This window comes from Diceros bicornis, chromosome 17 (genome assembly GCF_020826845.1).
Source record: "Diceros bicornis minor isolate mBicDic1 chromosome 17, mDicBic1.mat.cur, whole genome shotgun sequence".
Classification (NCBI taxonomy): domain Eukaryota; kingdom Metazoa; phylum Chordata; class Mammalia; order Perissodactyla; family Rhinocerotidae; genus Diceros; species Diceros bicornis.
Genome location: NC_080756.1, coordinates 45,321,543 through 45,349,067, shown reverse-complemented (window position 1 = coordinate 45,349,067; position 27,525 = coordinate 45,321,543). Strand labels below are relative to the sequence as shown.

Here is a 27,525-nt window from a genome sequence, read left to right as displayed (position 1 = left end):
TCAAGCAGCAGTTTAGTATATGCAGATTATTTAAATCTGAATCTAAAACTAAGTATTCAAAATATCAATAGATACAGAGAAAAAATAAAAAGCACACATAATTCCCCCAGAGACTAAACAAAACCAAACCAAAAAAGCCTTAATTGCTCCCTAACAACCTTGTTCCCCCACCAAATCTTGATTTTTACCTTTGGTTTGAGAATCTAGAAATCTCATACTTTGTGGAATCCTTAATAAAAGACTTTTGAACTCAACAATTCTCAATTTCTATTAATGTGTTGAAAAGATAATTGAAACTAATGAGGAAAAGGGGAACCTCACTAATTTCTGATGTCAGAAGAAAAAAAAGGACTAGCCATCTTCCTAAATTTTTATTAGTAATCACTTTAATTTATTAAATTATATGCTCTCTTCTTAAAAACAAGAGGGTGTTTGCAAATGTATCCTTTATACAATGGCAATAAATGACATAATGGGACTTTGGTTCTTTGTTACGTGCTTTTTTTCAAAAATTAACATGGATTATGTTTATTAAATTTTTTTTAAGAATTAAATCCTACGATAAATTAAGCTAGAGATACTTTAGAAGCTTCTAAAATCAAGGTTAGGAACCATTAATTTATAAGGATCATCTGCATATGTGTGTTCCTTAGTGCAAGGGGTTAGAAACCTTTTTATAATTTAATGAGATTTATGAACCTACTTTAAGAATTAGAATCTGAATAACTAGATAAAGAAGAAACCACAACACAGGATTTGGTTTCAGGCCCTATGGGTGCAAATTAAATTTTGCTAAAAGACGATTTAGAAGTTTAAAAGATTGTTTTCTTTCTTTTCGCGCAGTCTACTTTCAAAACTCATTTTCATTAGCTGCCTAACTTAAGGAACTTGACAGCATGTGCCCTTGGATGATTTGGAGTACCAGAAAACTAGTCTTAGAATTGAAAATGTTGTTCTAAAGACCAGCTTGCCTCTAACCAAATGAATAAAGAAAGGATGTGTGTTTTGGGATAATTTTCAGCTAAAACAGTGATTTCTAAATTGTGTTCTGTGAAACAGTATTTCAGTGAAACCTTCTCAGACGAAGGGGTCTCATGGTCATACAACTTTGGGGACATTGTGTAATATATACCCCTGTAAGCCATTCACAGTGCACATGAGCTTGGAAAAGACCTTGAAAGTTTATAAAGAGGAAAGTGATGTATTTTTGTTTAAACCCATAGTACCAAACTTATTTGTAAGTATGGCAAAGTTTTTCCAATGTATCGTTATTAATGTTGAACCAAAGAATAGAGTATGTGAATACTTATTAGGTTCTGTCAGGTCCTGTAGACATAGATGGTTATGCTCTGTAGGAGTGTAAATTTTTAAGCGGACAAGATTACAATGAACACGTAACTATAGGAGAATAAGCATCCGTTGTAAGTGGTCCAGTTTTAGAAAACCTCCCTTGCAATCTCTTTAAATACTGCCCCCTCCCTGCTCGTATGCTGATGTCTGAAATTCCACTGTTAGATCCTCATTTTTTAGTTTAAGCCTGTCAAAATTTAAATCCATTTGAAAGAAGTAACACATTCAGTAACTGGGTAACATTACTTGTGCAAAACTAATTGATAGATGAAGAGAACTAGACGTGGACTTTGTGAAAATATTTGCTTAAAAAAAAAATCCACTAAGTTGAAACCATAGGTTACAATCTCTTCCTCACCCGACCCTTCCCCTGCCCATGAAAAAAGTCAGGACTTTTCTCCAACCAAAATCAGAAACTCTTCAAGAAAATAGGAAATTTCTGTTTAGACTGAAAACAGTGTTGCCAATCAAGATATTTTGTGTTAATGCTCCTACTAAATAAATAGCTTAAAAAAGGAGAGCAGAAGAAATTTTCTTTGGTTAAACTGACTGAAACAAGGACTAAAACCAGAAAAACAAGACCCAAACTTAACAGTGAGTTAGTGAGTAGCCCCAGTTTAGAGTGTGCTGGAACAAAATTGCTCTCTTCATATACGGCCCCTCAGGCTCCGCCGGCTGAGGACAGAAACCTCGGCCATTCACTTCCTCACATCAACCCCTTGTGGACTCCAAATCTGTCATTGCTCCCTGATTGTACCTCTTCACCGTCCCTCTCCTCTCCAGCATGTTGTGCACGCCACTTAGCACCTGTGTGTGCCTCCCTTTCAGAATGGGGCAGTTTCCGGTCAGGGAAGCTTATTAATCATTGTTGAGCCCACAGCCTGGAACACAGCAGTCATTCACAGATGCTTGTGGTGGGACAGACTAGGTCCAGGAAAGGTCTCTAGAGCCCAGAAGCATAAGCCTGTGCTGCCGTCAAGGATTCTCCAGATTCCTTCTTGGATACTTTAGCCTTAAAAATACATCTTCTCCTCGTGTTACTCCAAAACTTTGTCAGCAAGATAGCCTCAGTTAGAGCCTGAGTGTCAGATAACTGCTTGTTTTAAAGATCTGTCAGATTATTGATAAGCTCTTAGGACAGTGACCAGCACATGGTAAGTGCTGTGTAAGTATTTATTAAAGAAATTAATTAAATAAAAACCCATTTCTTTATACAAGTAGGCAGCTGTGGAATTGTTGAAGAGGTCAGTTATGTTCAGTATAGACATTAAGGTTTATTAAAGCTTGCCCAACACTGAATTCATTAAGATTTTGTATTTATTAAGTTTATACTATGACAACTGTGCTAGCTGTATATGGTCGATATGATGGTGATGAATGAGGTACCATGGCCCTCGAGTGTGCAATTCACTGGGATGGTGAGAGGGGGGCAGACACATGGAAATTTCTCGGCCTATTCAGGCCAGTATCTTCTCCAATTAGCTTTTTAAGACTTGTGCCTTAGTTTCTTCCTCCATTTTCTCCATTTCTCCTCCATTTCTAGTGCTAGAGCTCCTTATATTTCTTGTTCTTTCATAAAATGATTCCTTCCTCTCTGTGTCTTTAATAGTTTGTTCAGACAGATGGGTATAGGATGCTTCATTCGCTAGTCTCTCAGATGGTTGCTTCTCCAACAGAAATCTCTGGTCTTCTGTGACTTTTCACTTCTAGCTTTTCCCAATCACTCCTAACAGCTTTCTGGAATCCCCTTTCACCTACTACTTTTCTTTCTACATTTTATTCAGTTGGACTTTGACACCTTCTGTCTCATTTATCAATGTAGGTGGAGTGGGGAGTTAGGGGCCTGGATAGGCATAGCTGGTGCTGTCCTACGGGTCTCAGCCAGACAGAGCAGAGCATGTGTAGGGGGTGACACTTTGTGCGTCTGGTTGCAGAGAGTGATGCCCATGGGAGATTAACAGATGTAGTGTACCATTGGATTTCTAGGTCAGCAGAGTGAAAGTAAACAGTCCAGGGACTGCATCAGTTAGGATTGAGTATGGCTGCAAATAGCACAGAACTTCACAACAGTGGCTTACGTAAATAAGGAAGTATTTTTCTCATATAACAAGAAGTGTGGAGGTGTAGCCAGTCACTGCTGTTGGTTCATCGTTGTCAGGATTGGCACCTCTGTAGTTCTCTTGGCATTTCCCTCATGGTTGAAAAATGGCTGCCACAGCTCCAGTCATTATGCTTACAGTCAAGATAGAAAGAAAGCAATGTCAGTGCCACTTCATATTGAAGGAAACAGTTGAACTGGTCCAGGTAGGATTTTGACAGGGAGAGAAAGGATGGAGAGTACAAAGTTGATAAGATAGAGAATATTTCTGCAAAACAATAACTAGTCTGGTTTGGGAGGCAGAAGTATGTAGTAGTTAAAAGCCTGGAGTTAGAAAAAGCTGTGTTAAATTCCATTCATGAAATTGTTGTATTAGACGAGTTCCTGAGTATCTCTAACCCCTGTTTCTTCATTTGTAAATGGAGATGATAAGAGAACCTGTCTTAAGGTGTTGTGAAGTTTAAATGAGAATAAACAGTATATATAGTCATGCGCCACATTAAGACGTTTCCGTCAATGACAAACCACACATACGACGGTGGTCCCATAAGATTAGTACCGTAAAGCCTAGGTGCGTAGTAGGCTATAGCATCTATGTTGTGTGAGTGTACTCTATGATGTTTGCACAACAATGAAATCGCCTAACGACACATTTCTCAAGACGTATCCCCGTCGTGAAGCGATGCATGATTGTAAATTGTTTAGCTGCAGCCAAGTACCTAGTGAGTTCTCAGAAAAGGAGACCTAGTATTCTACTACTGCTACTACTACTGCTGCTGTTGTTATATTATCATCATCATCATAATTAGCTACAGTCCAAGATGCTTTAGGGTGAGTTGCAGAGGGAACAATGGAATATTAGGTTAATTCAGATCCTGGAGAGTGGGAATCCTAGGGTTTTATTCTTTAAGCAGTTGAAGGTTTTGAGATGAAAAAATGCCTTGATCAAACCCATCTTATCTGTTCATTCCATATATCAACACTTTTTAGCTCCTCATACTTAAAAATTTCTGTGCTCTTTGGTTTCCACATATTAAATGTAAAAAACTGAGCCAAGTCAACCCAAAAAACTTTCTTCTTTCTCAACAGTAAATTTATGATATTTGTGACAGAAGCACAAGTAAGTGGATCTCCAGCATAAGTTGACACTGTTATCCGTCTCTAACCCAGTTTTCTAAATGCCTTTTTACCTTATAGGTTATCGTTGTGAATCCCATTTCCCATTTTTGGTAATAAACTTAGCAGCTGAGATTTTTTCTTCACTGAGGTTTTACATTTTTTAAGTTACCTATGCATTCGCTTTGGATTTTGACATTTAATAACTCCCCTGAAATACCTGGGAGAAATTATATCTACAATATAACATGTACTTTAGGAGGAGGAAATAAATGCCAGACTCAAAGCAATTATACAGGTACTATTGAAAACATTAAATATGTGTCAAAAATTTTAAATGTAGGTTTAAAAGGAAGGTAGGTAAAGACCTAACTTATACATATTAGGAAACTATTTATATTCTGTTTTCTGGTGGGGGTAAATCTCCTAAAAACGAATAGCCTGTAATCAAACCTATTAGTTTTGTAATAGGAAGTTCTGTGAGAGACAGATAAAAACTGTATTAAGTATGTAGTGTTAAGCTATTTGTCTGAAATATGCGTCGTTACCAGGGTTATATGTAATTTCTATTTAAGAGTTTTGGAACAAGAACCCATAGCCCTTCTGCTATGAGGGAAATACAGGATATGAGCATATATATTCATTGGCTAGGCAGTGCCTTGAAAAAAAAAGTGTGCCATCCAGGGAGATTTTAGATGAGTTCTAGTTAATATGCAAAATGGATCCAGCTTGCAGGCATGTGATATTAATTCATGCCTTTTGCAGAGTCTAGATCAGTACCATTCTTCCTGCCCAGTTGACAAACTTCTTTTTCCCCTCCTTTCCCCTTGCCTCATGTGTTTTCAGGAATTTGTGAGTGATTCTAATATGCTAGTGATGCACGTGACTTGGTAAAAGTTTGTGGCAACCTTTTCTGATTATATCCTTACCTGTAGATGGGGTTTGCTGGGCTCTGTCACTTCTCCTTTGCCAGCAGATACCTCTTTTGTTGAGGAATCAAGGTCTCTGGTGGTGGCTGAGTGAAAAGGAATAAAGATAAAAATGAAGGTGTGACTAGTTGAAAAATAGAGGCAGAATTTTAACTTGAAAGTTGTTTGTGAACAGTAGGAGAGAGGCAGCATTGTCTGTATAAGTGGTTGGTAAGTGGTAACTGCAGTAACCCAGATGGCCAGCCCGAGAGTTCCACATGGTAAATGCTCTCCATTCAGAGCCTTTTCAAGGTTCACCCATCTATAGATCTGCTAATGGGAAGCACATGAGTCTCCAGGTACAATGAAACAATCACCTAGAGATAAAACTCCCCACAGAAAAATTAACACAACTTCTTTTATGAAAGACAGGTCACTGTAAAAAGTAACTCTACATACTTATCATCAATTGTTGAAAAAAAAAAAGATTTATGATGACATTGAGGTATGATAATCTCAAATATGTTCTGCATTGTTTTTAAAAGCTTTGTGTTTAAAATTCATAGCACTTTCTAATCCTGATAAAGTAGCCTAATTTTCTAGCTTGCTTTGTTCAGTAAAATGTATTTCTAAATCCATTTTAAGCAGCTATTTCTTCAATTTGAGTAATTTTCTCTCAAGTTAATAGATTCCACACAAGCATACCCGACTTTTAATGTTAATATATACTATATATTCCAAACTTGCCAGTGACAATAGGAAGCACAATCAAAATGAAATTCAGTTGTTTAAAGCATATCTAGCTTGTTATTTTGTTGAAACGCTTCTTCGTTTTACTCTTTTTTACCCAAGTACAGTGATACCAAATCACATTTTGCCTTGTATTCAGGTTCTGTCTCCCCCTTCCCTCCCAGCAAATATAAAGGGAAAAAGAAAGTGTTAGATATGGTTGTGTCATTTTAAGATAAGATGACTTTAAAACTACCATATCCATAGAGGACATTTACTTAACATGGGCTGTAGAGGCTGGCCAAAAAGGAAGGCATTTTGATTTTGAGGCATTTGGCATCAGTAACTTGATTTACAGATTGATGTTTCTATTTTATATTGAGTCTAAAACACTTTGCTATTTTATCCAAATTATTATACCTATACAATTACAATGCCTGTGGGTATTTCTGGCATTTTCTTTTGATCGGAGGGTACTGGCCTAATGTCATGAATCTCATTTTTTTCTTCTCACCAATGCTGCCAGCTCTGAAAAACAGAGGATGTGATGGAGACAGATAAAGATTTTTTTCTTTAGATAGCCAGACCAAGAGAAAACAACTGATATAACTGAGTCAATGTTGCCTTTAACAGTGCACAGTCCTATTAAGAAAGCTTTACCTTGTACACTACTGTTTGTACAATACTAACACATAGTAGATGCTCAGGAAATATTAGTTGCATGGATGTTGAAGGTTGGGAAAGAGAGTAGCTGGGTTGAGCACAGGGCTGTGAGCACAAGTCATACGCAGCCATGAGTTGGTAGGTGTGGTTTTAGAGTTATTCCTGTGTATTTGAAAACTGAAAGCAAGGCCAGTTCCAACAGGATTAAGGGGCCAGCCAGCTGGACACTTTCTGGGGTGCTAATCCGTAAGAGGCATTGAAACCACTGAAAATATTCACGACAGAGAAAATTGCATTTACTAGAATTCCTCTGCTGTATGTGATTGGGACTGGGCATAAGACATTCTAGGGACATGCTCTTATGTTCTCCAAACAGATATTCTCTGCTTTCTAAGGAGGCTGGGTCCAGTTAATTACAGAGCTTTTGTCTGGCTGAGTGAAGTATTCAGATTTTGAGGCAGAGCCGTATTGTTTGGACAAGAGAGAATAGTTAAATACTGTCACCAGGGATCCTCCTACTCTACCTATAGGCACAATTAAGCCTTTTTTTCTAAATAAATTTAAACCAACATTTAAAGGATATTAGTTTAAAAGGACATCAAACTGTAGCCTAGCCAAGATGATTACAGATTTTGGTGTCTCACTGAAGCCCCTTAGACCAGTCCTGTCTAACAGAAATATATAATTAAAAATTTTCTAATAACCACATTAATAAAGTAAAACGAAACAGGTGAAAGTAATTTAATAATATATTTTATTTAACCCAGTAAATCCACAATTATCATTTCAATGAGTAATCAATATAAAAATTATTAGTAAGATATTTTACATTCTACTTTTTATACTAAGTCTTAGAACTGTGTGTATTTTACACTGGTAGCACATCCCAGTTTGGACTAACCACTTTTCAAGTGCTCAGTAGCCACACTGGTGAGTGACTACCCTATTGGGCAGTGCAGCCCTAGACTGTGCACAGAACAGAGTCAGTGACTCCCAGCTGGCATCATTGAGCTGGTCCGAAAAGGCCCTTTAATCAAAATTCTCTCTCTTTGGCCAGCGTGAAATTTCCAGTGTTGGTACCACTCTTTAAAAATCTTTTTTTATGTGTGTGAGGAAGATCAGCCCTGAGCTGACGTCCATGCCAATCCTCCTCTTTTGTTTTTGCTGAGGAAGACTGGCCCAGAGCTAACATCCATGCCTATCTTCCTCCACTTTATGTGTGTTGCCGCCACAGCATGGCCTGACAAGCAGTGCATCGGTGCGCGCCTGGGATCCGAACCGGGCCGCCAGCAGCAAAGCGTGCGCACTTAACCGCTATGCCACAGGCCGGCCCCTCTTTAAAAATCTTTTTAAGGAACTATAATGATGAATGTGTTGAAGTATTTTTCTTCAAAAGTCATGCGTTAGGTGGGGCCGGCCCGGTGGCGCAGGCGGTTGGGTGCGTGCGCTCCGCTGCGGCGGCACAGGGTTCTCTAGTTTGGATCCCGGGCGCACACTGATACACTGCTTGGCAAGCTGTGCTGTGGCGGCGTCCCATGTAAAGTGGAGAAAGATGGGCACAGATGTTAGCCCAGGGCCAGTCTTCCTCAGCACAAAAGGAAGAGGATTGGCAGATGTTAGCACAGGGCTGATCTTCCTCACACACACACACACACACACACACACAGTAATGCGTTAGGTAGTTTAGTGCTTGAATATGAATGCTTTTCATTTGGTTAACCTTATCTACACAGTGAAGCCTTATCAGTAGATAACTCTATCTATTTAGACCAGTGACAGCTAAATGTTATGTTATAATCATTAATGATGATTACAGAAACAAAACAGAGTTGTTTGAAAGATTATACAATTTAAATCCACCCTAAGATAGATGTTATTTGCATTGATTGGTAACTCATCTCCAGCATTATTACAGTTCTGAAACTCATTTCAAATAAGCTAAGTTTTAGAAGTGAAAGGAAACTTCTGGCATATTAGACATGAGTCAAGGACTCTTGTTTGTGTCAAGCAGTTCTACCACACATCTTTGTATGGTTAGGATAATTGTTTAGAATATTCTCTCAGGGACATTACTGTCAATTAACAAGGGGTATATAGTCAGAGTCCCCACCTTGTATTCTGTTTCAATCATACTGTTTCGCATTATTTTAAATGGCCACATTTTTATTTTTATGGAGGGGAAGGCAACTGCAAGGAATGTGGTTATCTTGAGCTAATCTTACCCTTGGGGTATTTGAGATACTTTCTGACTCTGAGACTGTGATTGCTTTCTGATTACTGTTCTGCTTGAACATGCCTTACTGCTTAATTATGATACTCATTTGCCTTTCTCATGCAATGGACTGGACCAACGGAAAAGTACTTCCAGAGCTCACTCTTCAGATTGAAGGAAAGAACTGAGAGAGTAGGCGTTTTTATTTTCTTCTTAGGCTTTTTGTCTTTCTTTTTGAAAACATTTCCCCCCTTTTTCACAAGGTTGGCTATTATCCCTGGATCATGTAAGGATGTCTTTGTGATATAATTGTCTCCAGATTACGTATTCGCACCATATCAGTACCTCCACAGGGGCCTTCTGCTTCTATCTTTACTCTGGCCAGTTCTTTAACCATAACACTGGATCTTTATATCTTGCCCTAAATTATTTTCAAGACTATGTGGAGTGAAAGAATACAGTATCGAAGAATATGTTTTAGTTTGGGGCTTCATATTTTGTACAGTATATTTGTTAAAAAAAAGTGTCTCATTGCAGGTTGCAAGTATAAATTAGTGTCAGAATTACCAGAATTACCTTACAAAACTCGCTTGCTAACTTTAATCGATAATTTCTTAGAGAGCACTAGAAAACATGGTGCTAATGAATAATGTGCCCAGAAGCTCTTATTATGGGATTGGCATGAATTCCACTTAATGACAAGCTTTCTCAAGCAGCAGTTGATTTTAAATCCTATTTTTCATTAGTGAAGTATAAAATGTTAATAATACCTTCCATTGTGCTGTTCTTTTGTAGCATAGTAGCATATAGCTTCCATGTTCACCAAGACTCTCTTTAAGATCCTGCTAGTAACTTCCTATCTCATATATAAGATTAGTTCAGGAAGTAAAAATGTATGTTTTCCCATTGTTAGCTATATGTTTTTCTAATAATCACATCTGACGCTTATTATGCAGTAATAGCCTTAAGATATTATTTTTTTTAAATGTATTACTTTGGTCTTAATACTAATTTTTAATCTCTTCTTGTTTCTATGAAGTCTGAATGAGATTTTCAAAATTGAATAATAATTTGATCCGTTAATCTTTTGAAGCTAGTAATTTTATTTTCCTCTCTTTGCAGTCTCTGAGGTTCGCAAATGAATAGAGCTTCATTACTGCAGTCTGCATTTAATAACCATTATCCATTATCTTGTAATTAAGACTCCCTGTAACGAATCATGAGGACAATGCAAAAATACATAGTACATTTCTTTAATGAACTGGAAAATGTTCATCTTGTTCTATTTAGTAATGAGTTGCTGAATAGTCATTAAATCCACTGGAGAATAGAGCTAGATGGATTTTGAAGACTGTCTTGAGTTTGTGGTTAATCTATTAGAATTAAAATTTCATCTTCTATTTTTATCAACAGCTGATTAGAAGTCATTCTGTTTGACCAAATTGATTAGAAGACCATATACAAGGGCAGCTGTTGTTTAATAAAAGTTTTAATGAAACTGTACCATGGAGACTTGTAATTATAGGCCTTAGAAAAGCTTTGAGTTGCTTTAGACCACAAAAAAAGTATTGTGCTAGAGATTTCAAATTAGGAAAATAAAAAAATACAATTTAATATAATACTATAAATTTATTATTAATTTTAATTTCAACTAATCACAATTGAATACTAGTCTATTTAATGTGTTACTTTGACTTTTCACACCTTTCATATCCTAGTTTAGTCATTTCATTGAAATTGTGGGCACTGATGAAAGAATATTTATATGGATGGCTATTTTAATTGTGAGATATTTTCTCATAAGGCTTTTTTTCCCCAAGCTGAGCAGAGGTGAGCTTGGTTAATGTTGGGTTTACATGAGCTCCGAGGAGTCTGTGGTGCTCTGTGGTATTGGTAATTCAAAATCTAGCATTTATTTCTCTAAGGTAATTTTGTTTTAGCAGAGGGGCAAGAGAAGCAATATTAAAATAAGAAGTAAAACAGAAGTGTGTGCCTACTTAGTCTCATTGGAAAATCCATTGTTCTTTTGACAGTAGTAAAATACTAACATACTTTCTAAAGTATTTTGTGTAATTAAAGCTAGGTCTTATTCCTGGATTTAAAGAAATAACCAGTGGTGCCTACATGCTTGAACTGCTATTTTAATCTCTTGTGTGCTCTCTGACTCTCAATTGTCCTTCCTCAACCTGTCCAACACTGACACCAAATTTAACATCTTAAACACTGATTTCAGGTGATCAGACCTTATGTTTCCCAAGAGACTTTAATATTATTACAGTCTCATGTTGTAAAACACAAGTTGATACCCCGCCAAATATCACCATCCCCCACCCCCATGCTCCCTGCCCCTCACAGAGATTCCTTAGATGAATCCATTTATTATTGTTTGGATGTGTCTTATATTTTCTATGCTTTTCGTGTTTCTTCTAATGGTGGTGTAAAGTCTATACCAAACTCTACCTGTTCCTTGAAGCCTTTCCTTATCATTCTAGCTAAAGGGAATCTCTCTGAATCTTTCCAGTTCTTGTTGACTATAATAGTTACTTGGCATATGTCTAAAACACCTTAAATACCACATCTAATATGTATCTCCGTCCATACCAAATTTCTAGGTAATAAAGGCTAGCCTTAATATTTAAGGACTTCTGGTTTCAGCTTTGACATATAAAGAGCTTAGAAGTTGTCATTCCTGTCCTTAGAACAAGAAAAAGCTGAATAAACGGAAAATTATTGACTTTTCTCAGACTCATCAAAGAACTTGGGTCACAGGGCAAACTGCCACCTTGAAATCTGGAGAGACAGCAAATTCTGAGAGGCAATCTTAGAAGCTGAGATCTGCTTACCTGCTAGAGCCGTAAACTGGTAGGAATACTTAAATGGTAATTTTGACAAATTGTTGGAGGCTGAGTGTGGTCCCAACCTTTTTGTGGGTTTTACCTCCAAGAACCCCAGTTTCTCATAGTGAAGAGCCAAGAAAGAACCCCTCTTGGCTGTGGCAGGGGAAGGGGAAGGTAATCATTGCAGAATATGCCCAGAGCATTTTCCTTAACAAAGGGCTACTCTCCAGCACAAAAGGCTTTATTAGAGTCTTATCCCACCTGGGAGGGCATTTCCATTATAGTCTTCCTGTCTCACCAAAGTGGGGGAGAAAAGCTAAGGCACACTTGTGAAGGTTACCGCCCAGGGACACGGACCCACTAAAAGACTGAAATTTAATCATAAGATTATAAAAAAATACTTCCTCTCCCCCATACATTACCACCACACCATTAGGGCTCTAATAATTCAGTGGATTACAGCTAAGAGGCCTAAAAGACATAGACTCTCTCTGAGGAGGAATATTCAGGAAGCCCAAAGTAAACAGGGAAGAAAAAAACAAGGATACTATTGGATTTGAAGACTCTGGCACCTGTAGCTACAGCAAACATTAAGCACAGCCCAATTCGTAGTCAGAGTAATATAAAATCACACACTACAGGCTTGTTTATGTCAGTTCCTCTTACCCAATATGTCATGTTTGGCTTTCAACAAAAAATTACAAGAGATGCTAAAAGGCAAGAAAAAACACAGTCTGTAGAGACAAAATAAGCATCAGAACTAGATTCAGATATAACAGAGATGTTGGAATTATTAGAAAGAGAAATTTAAAATAACTCTGATTAATATGTTAATGAATCTAATGGAAAAAGTAGACCACATGAAAGAATAATAAGTACTGTAAGCAGAGATGGAAACTTTAAGAAATAGTCAAAAGAAAATGCTAGAAATTGAAAACACTGGAACAGAACTCAAGAATGCCTTATGGGCTCATCAGTAGGCTGTACTGAGCCCATTGGTAGATGGGCTCATTGGTAGACTGTGGAAAGAATCAGTGACCACAAAGATAGGTCAAAAGAAACCTCCTAAACAGAAATAAGAAAAAAAAACACCGGAAAAAAATAGAACATAACATCTAAAGATTGTGGGACAATTTCAAAATGTGTGACATATGTGTAATTGGAATACCAGCAGAAGAAAGAGAAAATGGAGCAGACAACATATTTGAAGTAATAATGGCCAAGAATTTTCCAAAATTAATGACAGATACCAAATCACAAATTCGGGAAACTCACATATCACCTAGCAAGATAAATATAAAAAAAATTATACCAAGATATATTATATTCACACAAAAGAAAACCAAAGATAGATGGGAAATCTTGGAAAAAAACAGAAAAAGAAAAGATCTTACCTATAGAAGAAAAAGGAAACAATTACAGTGGTCTTCTCATTAGAAACCATGTCAACAAGAAGTGAATAGAGTGAAATACTTAAAATGTTGAAAGAAAAAAACTCACCAACCTAGAAATCTATATCCAGTGAGATTATCCTTTAAAAGTGAAGGCGCTCAGACGTTCAAAAACTGAGGAAATTCATTGCCAGTAGACCTGCCCTATAAGAAATGTTAAAAGATATTCTTCTGGGAATGGGAAAATCATATAGGTCAGGAACTCTGATCTACATTAAAAAAGAGTGTCAGAGAAGGAATAAATGAAGAATAAAAATTTTTCTTTCTCAATTGATCTAAAAGATAACTATTTAAAGTAATAATAGTAACAATGTATTGGGTTATTATACCACATAAATAAGTGAAATGAATGACAGCAGTGTTACCAGAGACAGGAGGGAGGATTGGGGAACACTTTATTAAAAGGTACATGCAGTTGACCTGTGCAGTGGTATAGTGTTGTTTGAAGATGGACTTAGATTAGTTAAAAATGTATATTGAAAACTCTAGTGCAATCACTAAAAAAATGTACAAAAAAAGTATAATTGATACTTTTTTTTTTTTTTTTTTTTGCTGAGGAAGATTTGCCCTGAGTTAACATCCATGGCAGTCGTCTTCTACTTTTTAGTATGTGGGCCACCAACACAGCATGGCCACTAAGAGAGCGGCGTAGGTCCACACCCAGGAACTGAACCCAGGCTGCTGAAGCAGAGTGTGCCGAACTTAACCACTGGCCACTGGGGCTGGCCCATAATTGATATTCTGAGAGGAGAAAAAATAGAGTCATATAAAATGTTCAGTTAAAGCCAGAGAAGGCAAAAAAAGAGGTGTAAAAATTAATAAAGAAAAAATACAACAAATAGAAAAATTATAAACATTGTAGATATTAATCGAGCTAAATCAACAGTAACTATAAATGTTAATGGTCTAAATATACCAATTAAAAAACAGATTGTCAAAAAACAAGACTCTACGTTGTATATAAGAAATCCTCTTTAAATATAAAGACTTAGCAGGTTCAAAGTAAAGGGATGGAGAAAGACACACCATGCTAACACTAATCAAAGTATAGCAGAAGTAGCTACATTAATTTTAGACAAAGCAGACTTCAGAAAATGGAAAATTATCAAGGATAAAGAAGCATATTACACACTAATAAAGGAATCATTTCTCGAAGAAGACATAACACTCCTAAACCTGTATGTACCTAACAACAAAGCATCAAAATAGGTGAGGCAAAATCTGACAGAGCTGAAAAGAGAAATAGACAAATCTACTGTTACAGCTAGAGACTTCAAAACCCCTCTTTCAGTAACTGATAGCTCAAACAGGCAAAATATCAGCAAAGATATAGTCGACCTGAATAGCATTATCAATCAGCATGATCAAATTGACATTTATAGAAAACTCCACCCAACAACAGCAGAATACATATTCTCAAGTTCACATGGAACGTTGACCAAGATTAGACACATTCTGGCCCATAAAAGACACCTTAATGGACTTAAAAGTATAGAAATCATACAAAGTATGTTCTCAGACCACAGTGGAATGAAACTAGAAATCAATAACAGAAAGATAGCTGAAAATGCCCAAATAGTTGGAAATTAAACAGCATACTCCTGAATAACATGAGGTTCAAAGAATTCTCAAGAGAAATTATTAAAAAATATTTTAAACTAAATAAAATTAAAATACAACTTATTAAAATGTGTGGGATGCTGCAAAAGCAGTGGTTAGAGAGAAATTTATGTGATATCTATATCTATATCTATATATGTATATATATCTAAAATAAGAAAATAAGAATGATATAAAACCAGTAACCTCAGCTTCTACCTTAGACAAGTAGAGAAAGAACAATTTAAGCATAGAGAAAGAACAATTTAAGCATAAAGGCAAGCAGAACAAAAGAAATAAAAATTAGAGCAGAAATCAGTGAAATTGGAAACAAAAGCAATAGAGAAAATTAAAAAACTCTAAAAGCTAGTTCTTTGAAGAAATCAATAAAATTGATAAACCTCAATTTTGTCAGACAGACTAACCAAGAATGAAAGAGAGGGAACATAAATTACTAATATCAGAAATAAAAGATGAGTGATCACTACTGGTCTTATGCACATTAAAATGATAATAAAGGAATACTGTGAACAACTCTAGGCCCACCATTTGATAACTTAGATGAAATGGATCAATTCCTTGAAAGATATAAACAACTAAAACTCACATAAAAGGAAATAGTCTGAATAGGCTTATATCCATTAAAAAATTATTTTAATTTTAATTTATTTTATAAAATATTTTAATTATAGAATGTTGTGAAATAATCATTTTATTACTTATTTAATAATTTCATAAATTATTAAAGAAAAATAATTATAATGTTCCAAAAAGGAAATCACTAGCTCTAGATAATTTCACAGGTAAATTCTACCAAACATTTAAGGAAGAAATAATACTAGTTCTCTACAATCTCTCCCAGAAAATAGAAGCGAGAGCAGTCACTCTGTGAGACTATCATTACCCTAATACTAAAACCAGATAAAGATATTACAAGAAAGGAAAACTATAGATCAGTATCACTCATGAACGTAGATGCAAAAATCCTGAACAATATATCAGCAAAATGAGCCCAACAATGTATAAAAAGAATTTATACTATGACCAAGTAGGATTTACTCCAGATATGCAAGCCTGGTTCAATGTAATGTAATCCAGCATATCAGTAAGCCAAAAAGGAAAATCACATGATCATATCAGTTGATACAGATTAGGCATTTGACACATTCCAACACTTATTTGTAATAAAAACTCTCAGCAAAGTAGGAATAGAGGAGAATATCCTTAGTTGATAAAGAACATCTGTAAACAAACTTAAGCTAACATACTTATGATGAGAAACTGGATGCTTTTTCCCTAAGATCCACCTAAGAACAAGGAAGGAAGTTCTCTCTCACCACTCTTATTCAGTGATGTACTGTAAGTCCTAGCTGGTGCAATAAGACAAGAAAAGAAAATAAAATGTATACAGATTGGAAAGTGTGGTAAGCTGATAATGGCTCACAAAGGTATGTCTACTTCCTAATCCCCAGAACCTGCGAATATTACCTTATTTGGAAAAAAGGGTCTTTGTAGAGGTGGTTAAATTGAGGATCTTGTGATGAAGTGATTATTCTGGATTTTCCAAGTGGGCTCTAAATGTCATCACAAATGTCCTTAAAAAAGAGAGGCAGAGAAAGATTAAACTCGCAGACAGAAGAGAAGCCTATATGAAGATGGAGACAGAGATTGGAGTGATGCAGCCAAGGAATGCTGGCGGCCATAAGAAGTTGGAAGAGGCAAGAAACAGATGCTTGCTAGAGTCTCCACAGAGAGTGTAGCCCTGCTGACACCTTGATTTTGGACTTCTGGCTTCCAAAACTGTGAGAAAATAAAATTCTGTTACTTTAAGCCACCAAGTTTGTTATATTTTGTTATAACAACCACAAGAAATTAATACCAGAAGAAAGATATGAAACTGTCTTTGTTCGTAGATGACCTGATTATCTATGGAGAAAATCCCAAAAAACCAACAAACTCCTGAAACTACTAAGTGAGTTTACCCAGGTTGCATGATACAAGGTTAATAGACAAAAGTCTGTTTCTTTCCTATCTACCAGCAATGAACAATTGGAATTTGAAATTTTAAAAACTGCCATTTACAGTAGCAATCCATAAATGACATACTTAGGTGTAATCTAACAAAGGATCTATATGCACACCTATTACCTTGACTAAAATCCAGAAATTGACAACACAAATTGCTGGTGAGGATGTAGAGCAATGGGAACTCTCGTTCATTGCTGTTGGAAATGTAGGATGGTACAGCTGCTTTGGAAGATAGTTTGGCAGTCTCTTTCAAGGCTAAACATGGTGTTACCATATAGTCTAGCAAGTGCCCTCCTAGGTATTTATCCAACTGATTTGAAAACTTATGTCTGCACAAAACCTGCATATGAATGCTTATAGCAGCTTTATTCATAATCCCCAAAAACTGGAAGCAACCAAGATATCCTTTAATAGGTGAATGAATAAACAAATGTGGTATATCCATATAATGGAATATTATTCAGCTCTAAAAAGAAATGAAATGTACGTGAAAAGACATGAGTAAACCTTAAATGCATATTGCTAAGTGAGAGAAGCCAGTCTGAAAGGCTGTATGATTCCAATTATATGACATTCTGGAAAAGACAAAAGTCTTGAGATAGTTAAAAGATCAGTGGTTGCCAGTGGGAGGAGGAGGTGAAAATGTGAAGCACAGGAGATTTTTTAGAGTGGTGAAAGTATTCTGTATGATACTGTAATGATGGACATGACACTGTACGCTTGTTAAAGCTACTAGAAGTTTCATAAAGAATGAACCTTAATGTATGTAAATGAAAAAAAATTATTTAGGAGGTCAGGGGATTCCAGGATAGAATGCAGACTGTGACCAAAGAATATAATTGTATTACATATGTATTAAACAACCTCACCGAAGGAGGTGGGAGAAAAAGGTGCTGATCTAAGTAACTTTATAAATGAGTGCAGTCTGTAAGCTGAAGGCAGAGACACTGCACATTAGCACTATACTCTAATTGGTAAAGTTGTTTCCAGTGGTGGAATGGTTAACAATTCTGCTATCACTATACATGGATACTGGATGTGAACAATTAAATAAATAGATGACAGATGGCAGGTGCCAGGTTTCTCACTGTTGGAGTGGGAGTTTACAGATAAGCAAAGGGAAGGGGCTAGAATGATCCGTGTGGTAATGAGTCAGAGTTGGAGACATCAATATAACTTGTGTTTAGTTTAATATAGATGTAGACAGTTACATATGCAATTATTGATAGATATGTGTATATAAGTGGGTTAGTATACACATATATATTTCCTTGCTCAGTCAGCTGAGAGGGCATAAAAACAAGACCCCTACTGTAGCAATGAGTGCACCTAGCACCAAGGTCTTGGTTTCTAATACCATTCTCCAGTAAAAGCAACCAGGGTTCTTTGGAGAAATGGCTTATTCTAGGACTGCGCCAGAAAACATACAAGATGAGGCAGGAGCATTTGGTAATACCAGAAAGTAAGAGCTTAAAAAACAAAAAGTCCATGATGGGAGTATGTCAAAGGATAAGGAAGCAACTGAAAGAGTTCCCAATGGCCAAAGCTAGAACCATATGAGCAACAAAATAAATAAAGTAATATTGGCTTATAAACCCAAGTATAAAATAAATGTCTTTGAGTCTGTACTGATATAAATAAATGGTTGTAAAGAAAGAAAGAAAGAAATGGACAAGCGATGACTCTCCCATGCAAAAAATTCCCAATAATTTATGTAGTTATTCCCCCCTGAAGGAGGTGGATTATAACTCCCCCTTCCTTAAGTGAGGTTTACACACCCCATTCTTAAGTGTGGGATACACATAAGGACTTCTTTCCAAAGAGTACAGAATGGAAAAGAGGAAGAACGGAGTGACTTTATAGTGGAGAAATCTGGCAAACACCTCTGCCAAGTGCGGAGGTCAACCTCAACAGTGCTGTCACGTTGATAGTATGTACCCTTGATGTGATGTGATGAAAATGGTACTTCACCTCTATGGTCTTCCTCCCTAAAAACCCATAACCCCTGTTTAGTCATATGAAGCATCAGACAAATCCCAATTGAGGGAAATTTTACAAAATACCTAACCAGTACTCCTCAAGACTGTTAAGGTCATCAAAATAAGGAAAGTCTAAGAAACTGTCACAGCTAAGAGGAGCCTTTGGAGACATGATAAATGTATGGTAGTATCCTGGATGAGACTGGATTCTGAGTAAAACTAAGGAAATCTAAATAAAGTATGGATTTTGGTTAATAATAATATATCGATATCAGTTCATTAATTATAACAATGTACCATACTGCTATAAGTTGTTAATAGTAGGGAACCCTGGGTGTGGGGTATATGGAAACTCTGTACTATCTTCACAATGTTTCATATAGCACCTGCCCTGAAACATGCTTATAATAGTCAAGAAAGGAGGATAGACAGACAAATAATGTGTAGGCCACTGTTACTACTCCCAGGCTGCTGTTGCTACCATGGTAAGTGTTCTGCTCTGCTCCTCCCAAATATATTAGGAGGAGAGTCTCCTCCCTTACCCTGCCTCTAGACTCTTCCAAGGGAGTTTGGCTCTTTTGGTTAACTTTAGGTGGTGTGATTTTTAAGTGACCATACCGTTTTTTTAGGCCTCCAGATGTGGTCTTTGTCTTTTATTTTAATCATCTTCTCTTCCAAGATGCTTAAAAGAATTTAGATAATATCCAGTGTTGTGCTCAAAAGCCTTCTAGTGAATCAGAAGACAGTGTCACATATTAGAAAACACATCTTGATCTCATTGTGAATCCTCTTGGGATGTTCCCCTCACCTTCTTACATCTATTTGGAGGCTTGAATCTCTTCCCTTTGATTGTGTTTCTTCTGATGTTATGGGGGCCAGGCATTGACTCTGTGGTCACATTCATTCATTCATTCACTGATGAACTTAGCACATGCCCACCTCAGGGATGTTTCCTGCTTGTGATGCTCTTTTCACAGATTCTCTTCATTCAGTCTCTTAATTTCCCTTCTCAGAGATGCCTTTATAATGACTCTGTTTAAATATAGCTACCTCTCCCCAACTCCATCACTCTCTATCTCAGTACACTGTACTATTTTTCTTCATAGCACTTATCTCTACCTAACATTTATTATATGTTTATTAGTTTATTGTCTTTCTCTTCTAGAAAATCTGCTCACTTTGTTTTGTTTAGTGGTCTATTCTCAGCATCTAGAACAGAGTCTAGCATATAGTAAGTTCTCGCTAAGTATTTGTTGAGTGAATGCATGCATGATGGGTAGCCTTCATTTCTCCCAATGGACCTACAAACCCAAAGAAAAGAAGGCTTCCGACGACCTATTCTGATAGATGGGAATACCAGAATTCCTATGGTATTTTCACAGATGGCAACCCTACCTAGGTCCTTGCTCCGTTTATATTTGTATAACACATGAGGGTTTTCGAAATACTTTCACATAGATTGTCTCTTTTGATTCCTCGTATAACACTATGAAGCAATTAAGAATTTTCAGATGTATTGTTCAAATGAGAAAGGTTAGGAGATGGAATTTGCAAGATAAATATCAGAGCTAGAGCTGGAAACCAGATCTCCTAGACTTCTAGCTCATCAAGTCATTACCCAGGATCTGTGTTCATCTCCACCTGCACCTAGGATGTATATGCTTTTGAGAGCAAGGACTTGAATTACTTGTTTATATATTTTCCACCGTGCCTCACACACGATGTGCTTACTAAAGGTGTGTCGATTTGAGTCTTGATCCACAGAATGGTCGTGAAAGTATCTTTTCTGATTGAAACTAGAGAGGAAAGTTTTGGCCACTTCTTTCGTCCACTTCTATTAACTACCTTTTTGACGGACCTTGGGAGAATCTCTGAACTTAGCGTTATGGATGGTTCCAAGATTCAGTGGGCTGAGGCTGTGACTTTGCACGGGAATCACCTAGCAACCTTGTTTAGATTCAGATTCAGATTCACTTGTCTCGTGTGGGGCCTGAGAGTCTGCATTTTTAACAAGCTCCCTGGTGGTGCCCATGCTGCTGGTCTGTCAGCCACACGTTGAGTATTTCGGGGATAGGTAACCACATGAAAAATGGAGTCTTTGTTTGGCTATCTGACGGTGTGACCCTACATAAGTCTCTTGGAGACGCTGTAGCATATTGGTTAAGCTGTATTGCTTTGGTTAGAATTCTGCCTCTCCTGCTTATACACTGTGTGGCCTCAGTCAAATCACTTAACTTTTCTGTGCCTCAATTTCCTCTTTCAAAATGAGGATCACAGGGGCTGGCCCAGTGGCATAGTGGTTAAGTTTGTGTGCTCTGCTTCAGCGGCCAGGGGTCGCAGGTTCGGATGCCGGGCGAGGACCTGCACACCACTCATTAAGCCATGCTGTGGCAGGCGTCCCACATAAAACGGAGGAAGATGGACATGGATGTTAGCTCAGGGCCAATCTTCCTAAGCAAAAAGAGGAGGATTGGTCACAGATGTTAACTCAGGGCTGGTCTTCCTCGCCAAAAAAAAAAGAGGATCATATTAGTACTTAACTTGTACAGTTATTGTGAGAATTGACTGAGTTAATACTTGTAAAGCACCTAGAAGAGTGCACGGTGCGTAGTGAGTCTTAACTGTTATTATTTCTGTCTCCTTGTGCTATTCTGCTAAACTAGGCTTAAGATACATTTGAGAGACAGGAAATTATTTAAAATATTTGCAGGTTATAAAATAGCATGATGTCTTTCATGAAAATCTTAATCTGGTTGGAAGACATAGTACTTTCATTAACAAACAATGCAGTAGAAGTCAGCTAATGGTGATTCTTCTTATGTTGTCACAGCTGTACTGTGTGCTTTCTATCCATCATAAGAAAATGAGGGGAAGATGAGTAGGCACTCCAGTTTTGTAGTAAAGCCTTATGATATAGGATATTAGGCACAGGGAATAAAATTGTTTTTATTCATCTCAGTTACACATTAAATAAACCAACTTGATTTTAATTGGTGACATGGAACGTGGAGACAAGAGTCCCAGGGGTCAGTGAGATTCCCTTTGGTGCTTAATTTAATTCATCTTATAATAAAAGGGGGGAAAAAGTATGGACAAAATTATTTTAAAGAGTGATTTTGTTTTTAGTTTTCCAAATAATTAATGAAAAATAAAGTTGTGTTCCTCAGGGAGAAAATTTACACAGCTCATTTCTGCCACTGACTCACAGAAGTAAAAAATAAGTTTTTTAATTAACATAGAGTTTTTCTTCCTTTTGTTTTAGGATCAGATTTTATTAAGACCTCTACTGGAAAAGAAACAGTAAATGCCACCTTCCCAGTAGCTATAGTAATGCTACGGGCCATTAGAGATTTCTTCTGGAAAACTGGAAACAAGGTATATTATTGCCAGCAAATCTTTCTTCAGAGGAAAGATTATGTTATTTATAATACTAGTTACAGCCTCGATAACTGTCTTCATATGCAAAAGGTGTGAATGAGTTACCTTTATTAAGATAAATGTTTAATTTACCTTTCATTACAAAAGAACACATTCACGGAGAAAAATGTGTGATTAACAGGAAGTGAGTGTGAGTAGGTGTGTGTGATCAAGATGTAAACTCACTTTATGTCCTTTTATTAACCGAAGACAATTTTATCACTGCCAAGAGATTCCTAAATGGGTTCTTTAACGAACTAATTCTGCTGCAACACAGAGGCTTTCTGGTAAGGCGTTGGCCAGCGAAAACAGGTTAATGCAGAAATTAAACTTCCTTGAGGAGTGGAAAGAATTGCAGAGTAACATTTATTGAATGATAAGCTGTGGTGGTGATATGAAAAGTATGCAATATAATGGGAAATAATCTTTTCCTGTCATTATTGAAGGACACACATAAATTGGTTTTTCTGTTGGGAAACCCCCGGTCCAGAAAAACTTATTACTTTTAATAATATGAGGTGAAGAGAAAATTCTCGAGGAGATGAACTTATTAAACAAAATAATGAAATGCTGTGAAACAGCGGGGAAAAGGTAGCTAGACGTTATATAGCTCTTGAATTAAATATCCATTTTTGCGTTTTATGGCAGTTGGATGTGCTCTTTGGAAGACTGTTAAGCTGAGGAGGGTATATGCTAGCTTTTATCAGCTTTTCGAAAAATAATACATATTCTTTGAAACATGTGAAGTTAAAAGCAAAAGTGTGTATGAGGTGTTTTTTAAAATGAGTTTGGATTTTCCTTTTCACTTCAAGTTGCTTGTTTAGCTACAAATTATCTCAAAGGATTTTTTTTTTTTACATCATTGGAGAGAAAGGTAATTTTTTTTTAAAATGAGACTTTCCCTTCCTCAGAAGGCATCTTTTAAAACCAATCTCTTGATTTCTGCTGAGTAGAACCCCAAAAAAAGACCTTAAAACCTTTGCCAATTGGATGTGATGACTTTATATGTGACTGTGGCTTCAGTTTATTTTGGAATCGGAGACCTTTTTTAGAATATACTGGGTTTGAGAGGAAATAAACTCCTTCCAGAATTTTCTCCTTCAGAATAACTTCATGTCTTTAAAAAAGTACAAATAGGATAAATATCTACTGTGACCTACATATGAAAGTTGACACAACTTGGGTAACCTCTATTTGGTAGACTTTCTGCAGTGATCCAAATGAAAAATTTTGTAAGAAAAACTGTAAAAGTGAGAACTCTGTCTTTGGGCCCCCCAGTTGAGACCACCACCATTCACTAGACCAGTGGTTCTTATTCTCAGCCAAAGAACATCCAACTAGATATGAAGCTTTTTTTGTGTGTGTGTGAGAAAGATTAGCCCTGAGGTAACATCCAATGCCAATCCTCCTCTTTTTTGCTGAGGAAGATTGGCCCTGGGCTAACATCCATGCCCATCTTCCTCTACTTTGTATGGGACGTCGCCACAGCATGGGTTGACAAGCGATGTGTTGGTGTGCGCCTGGGATCCGAACCTGTGAACCCCGGGCCGCCACAGAGAAGCGCGCGCACCCAATCACTTGTGCCACCAGGCCGGCCCCGATATCAAGCTTTTTATACTTATAGATACCTGGGCCTTCATCCTTGGCAGTGCTGGATCAGGGGTAGACCTCAGGAATCTATGTTTCATAAGCTCTGTAGTCAGGGTTAAAACTCACCACTGGGGACCCAATCCTGTTTTATTCTCAGCAAACATTTATTGTCATTAACTATGCACCATGTTAACCTATGGTAAATGCCAGGGATACAAAAGTGAACAGGTCCTTTCGCAGGAGAGCCCTTAGACAACAAGCAAAGAATTTGAATAAAAATTATAAGTGCTCAGTGTTCTAGACCAGAGTACAGAGGGAGGGTCACTTTGCTGTCTTTCAATACTTTCTTTTTAACTGTATTGACCCCTTAAACAAAGTTCATCCCAGTTATGTTAAGAAATGGACAGGTACAAGTCAAATCATACTCATTTAATCACACAGTGAGGATTTGTGTATGTATCTGCAAATCAGATGCATCCTTTCGGGTTGTTGACAAGTTGCCTGGGCAGCCCTTAGACTGTAAAGTTTCTACATCATTGATTTAAGGGGTGTTTTAAAATGTGATGGGCCGCCTTCCAAACCATGATTAGTGTCACTCCTGAGCAGCAGAGGTTTAATATTTCATAACTGATTTCATTGCAGATTTGTGTTTTCCATATTCCCCCTTTAAAAAAAAAAATAGGATAAACTTAATGCTGGAACCTCTCTTTAGAAACACTGCCAGACTTGCTGACACAACTGAACTATATAGAAAAATCTATATGTGTCACTGCCTAATTGACAGAAATGCTCCTATGATTAACATGTACACTAATATCAGCTAATTGATTTTTTGGGGCCTCTTCTCAATAAATAACCTCATCCTACTTACCTCCCCCACTCCCACCACCTCCCCTCACTTGTACAGAGTCACTTGGGCTCCAGAGTAGTAGGCAGATAGGATTAGAATCCCAGGCTGCTCCGTGGCTGTGTGACGTTGTGTGATTGAGCCAGGGAAAATGGGAGACTTTTACTGATATTGCATGTGTGAGTTGATGAAGGTCTAAACTAAAACAGTAGAAGTGAGAGTAGAGAGGAAAGTTTGCGTATTGGGAGATATAGAAGTTAAGAAGGTAGGATTGGTAGGACTTGACTGTTGATCGATTGGGTGTGGTGTGGAAAATGGCGGAGTATAGGTTAACTATGAGGTTTCTAGCTTGGGTTGATAATGGGACCATTCGTATATTGTCTCCCTTCTCTAGCATTCTGTTAGCAATCACCCCCTGCTAGTGCTCTGAGTGGTCAGATCTGTGAGCTTTAGGACTTGGTCTGTGGGGTGTGTTTTTGATTGCTCCCATCTGTAGAATCTCTACTGGATAGTCAAGTTCTTGAGACAAGTAAATCCAAATCAGCAGGTTTTCCTGTATACAGAACACATGTATCCTTTTCTAATGGACTCAGGGCCATCATTTGTAAACATCAGATGTTGGCTGACTTGTGCTGTTTTATGGTTACCTTCAAAGACTACTGAAGTGTGAAGAGCCCCTACGCTGTCTCTTTCTGCTGTGCTGGTTTACCTGGTCTGGCTGCTTTATATAACTCTGTCTACTTACAACTTAGAAGAAAAGTCCCTGCAGTTTAGTTGATTAAAACAACTGTCAACTCTTCTTGCTGACTGCTGCCAGTTTGGTTCGCATGACCTCACCTCTTCTCCTCTTATTTTAAATACACCTATGTGTCTTCTGCCCCTCAAGATGAAGACTGAAGGGTGACTATACAGGCTTACTTGTAGAAATGTAGAATGAGTGAGCCTTTGTGATATCTGTTTTCCTATTTATTGACCCTCTCTTGTTTGCCCCTGGTTCCCAACTGTGCTCTACATGGTTGAGGTTTATGACTTTCCAATAAGTGAAATGTTAATGAGGGTTATTAACGCTCATTAGTGTCTCCTCAGAAGCAGTGACATTCTTCCTATTAATCTTGAAAAGTCATTTAGTAGTGTGAATGGGCATGAGTCAGTGATCTAAGAAGCTCTTTTGCTGGATGAAGTGAAATAGACTTTAAAAAAGAGAGAGACTCGAGACCCTGTATTAATGCAGTGCCATTTTTTAAAGTAATCAAATAACAATAAACATTATTCTCTTTCCCACCTTCCCTTTTAGGTAGGCTTTAAACCAGCAGGAGGCATCCGCACTGCAAAGGATTCCCTTGCTTGGCTCTCTCTCATAAAGGAGGAGCTAGGAGATGAGTGGCTGAAACCAGAACTCTTTCGAATAGGTGCCAGCACTCTGCTTTCGGACATCGAGAGGCAGGTGAGTAAATAACCCATTGTCCTTGGAACAAATTGACAAGTATTTTTGAGAAGGAAATGAAAAGTCACCTTTTGGGCTATGAGAACTACAGATGAAACTCATCTGATTGACCTCTCCATACCCAAACCTCTGCCGTCTTCCAAGCAAACCTCCACCTGAAGTAGGTTGGATGGAGATTCTGTTGAAGCACATAGTAGTGGGGCTTTGTAATGAAATGTTAATTAAGAATTATTAATTATGTAATAGTATAATTGTTAATTGATATATATAATAATATAATAATTATTAATTATTAATTATTTTCTCTGCAGATTTACCATCATGTGACTGGAAGATATGCAGCTTATCATGATCTTCCAATGTCTTAAATCAGCAACGAATTCTGGAAAAGTTTTTTACAACAACATTTAAAAATTATTTTCCACGTAATTGCTAAAATTATTTAATTAAAAAATGAAGTAATAGATAACTGACTTTTTTCCCTTAAAATTTCCATTGAATTTAATTCAAAGAGTGAAAGAAAAAAACAGCTCATCCACGCATGTTGCTTATTTCAGGCACATCTGAAATGGTCTTAATTCCTAGAAGATCTGCACTGTTAATTTTGTGAAGGTTTTCTCTTAAAAACTCTGAGTAAAATGTTAATGATAACTTTGATAACATTAAATAATAAGGGGAAAAAATGTTCAACTGCATAAGAAATGTGCTCTAGCCAAAGAAAATGCAGCATCCCTGATCTGCTGGCTGTACTGTAACTAGACTTCAGGAGTCCTGACTCGGCACTAATTTCCTGCCATGAAAAGCCATCTTTAATTTTTGCAAGTGATATGCTCTTTTATTAATTGTTTTGCTAATGGAATTTCTATCATTGTTGTTTAAAACTATGGATATCATAGAATTTTTTAAATAAAAAAAATCCCTGTAGTTGTCTATTTTAAAAAAAGAAAACTTTAAATTGTAACAATACATATTGAAAAATTAATCCACTAAACATATGAAGAGGTTTTATCAATGACTTTCTGAATCTCTCTCGTGGAGTCCTTGAGTATTTATTTCACGTAAAGCAGCTCGGTACATTATAGTGAATACAACTTATGTGTATATTCTGGAACTTTTAAGATTCTCTGGTATAGTGAATAAGAGAAAAAGAGCAAACACTAACGTAGCACTTAATATGTGCTAAGTTCTTTACATATGTCAGTGCATTTAACCCTTATTTAATTCCCGTAACAGTAAGGTAAGTACAGGGAGGTTTTT

The 27,525-nt window shown here is 37.0% G+C and overlaps 1 protein-coding gene across 1 annotated transcript in view; it reads left to right on the top strand.

Annotated features, from left to right (window-relative positions):
* DERA (deoxyribose-phosphate aldolase) overlaps positions 1–27,296 on the top strand; it is a 103,802-nt gene extending 76,506 nt beyond the window's left edge. Inside the window, exons 7-9 of the mRNA XM_058558697.1 lie at positions 22,233–22,345; positions 26,119–26,268; positions 26,580–27,296. Coding sequence (XP_058414680.1) covers positions 22,233–22,345; positions 26,119–26,268; positions 26,580–26,636 — 320 coding nt within the window. The 3' untranslated portion in view covers positions 26,637–27,296. The remainder of the gene's footprint in view (positions 1–22,232; positions 22,346–26,118; positions 26,269–26,579) is intronic.
* The last annotated feature ends 229 nt before the right edge of the window (positions 27,297–27,525 follow it).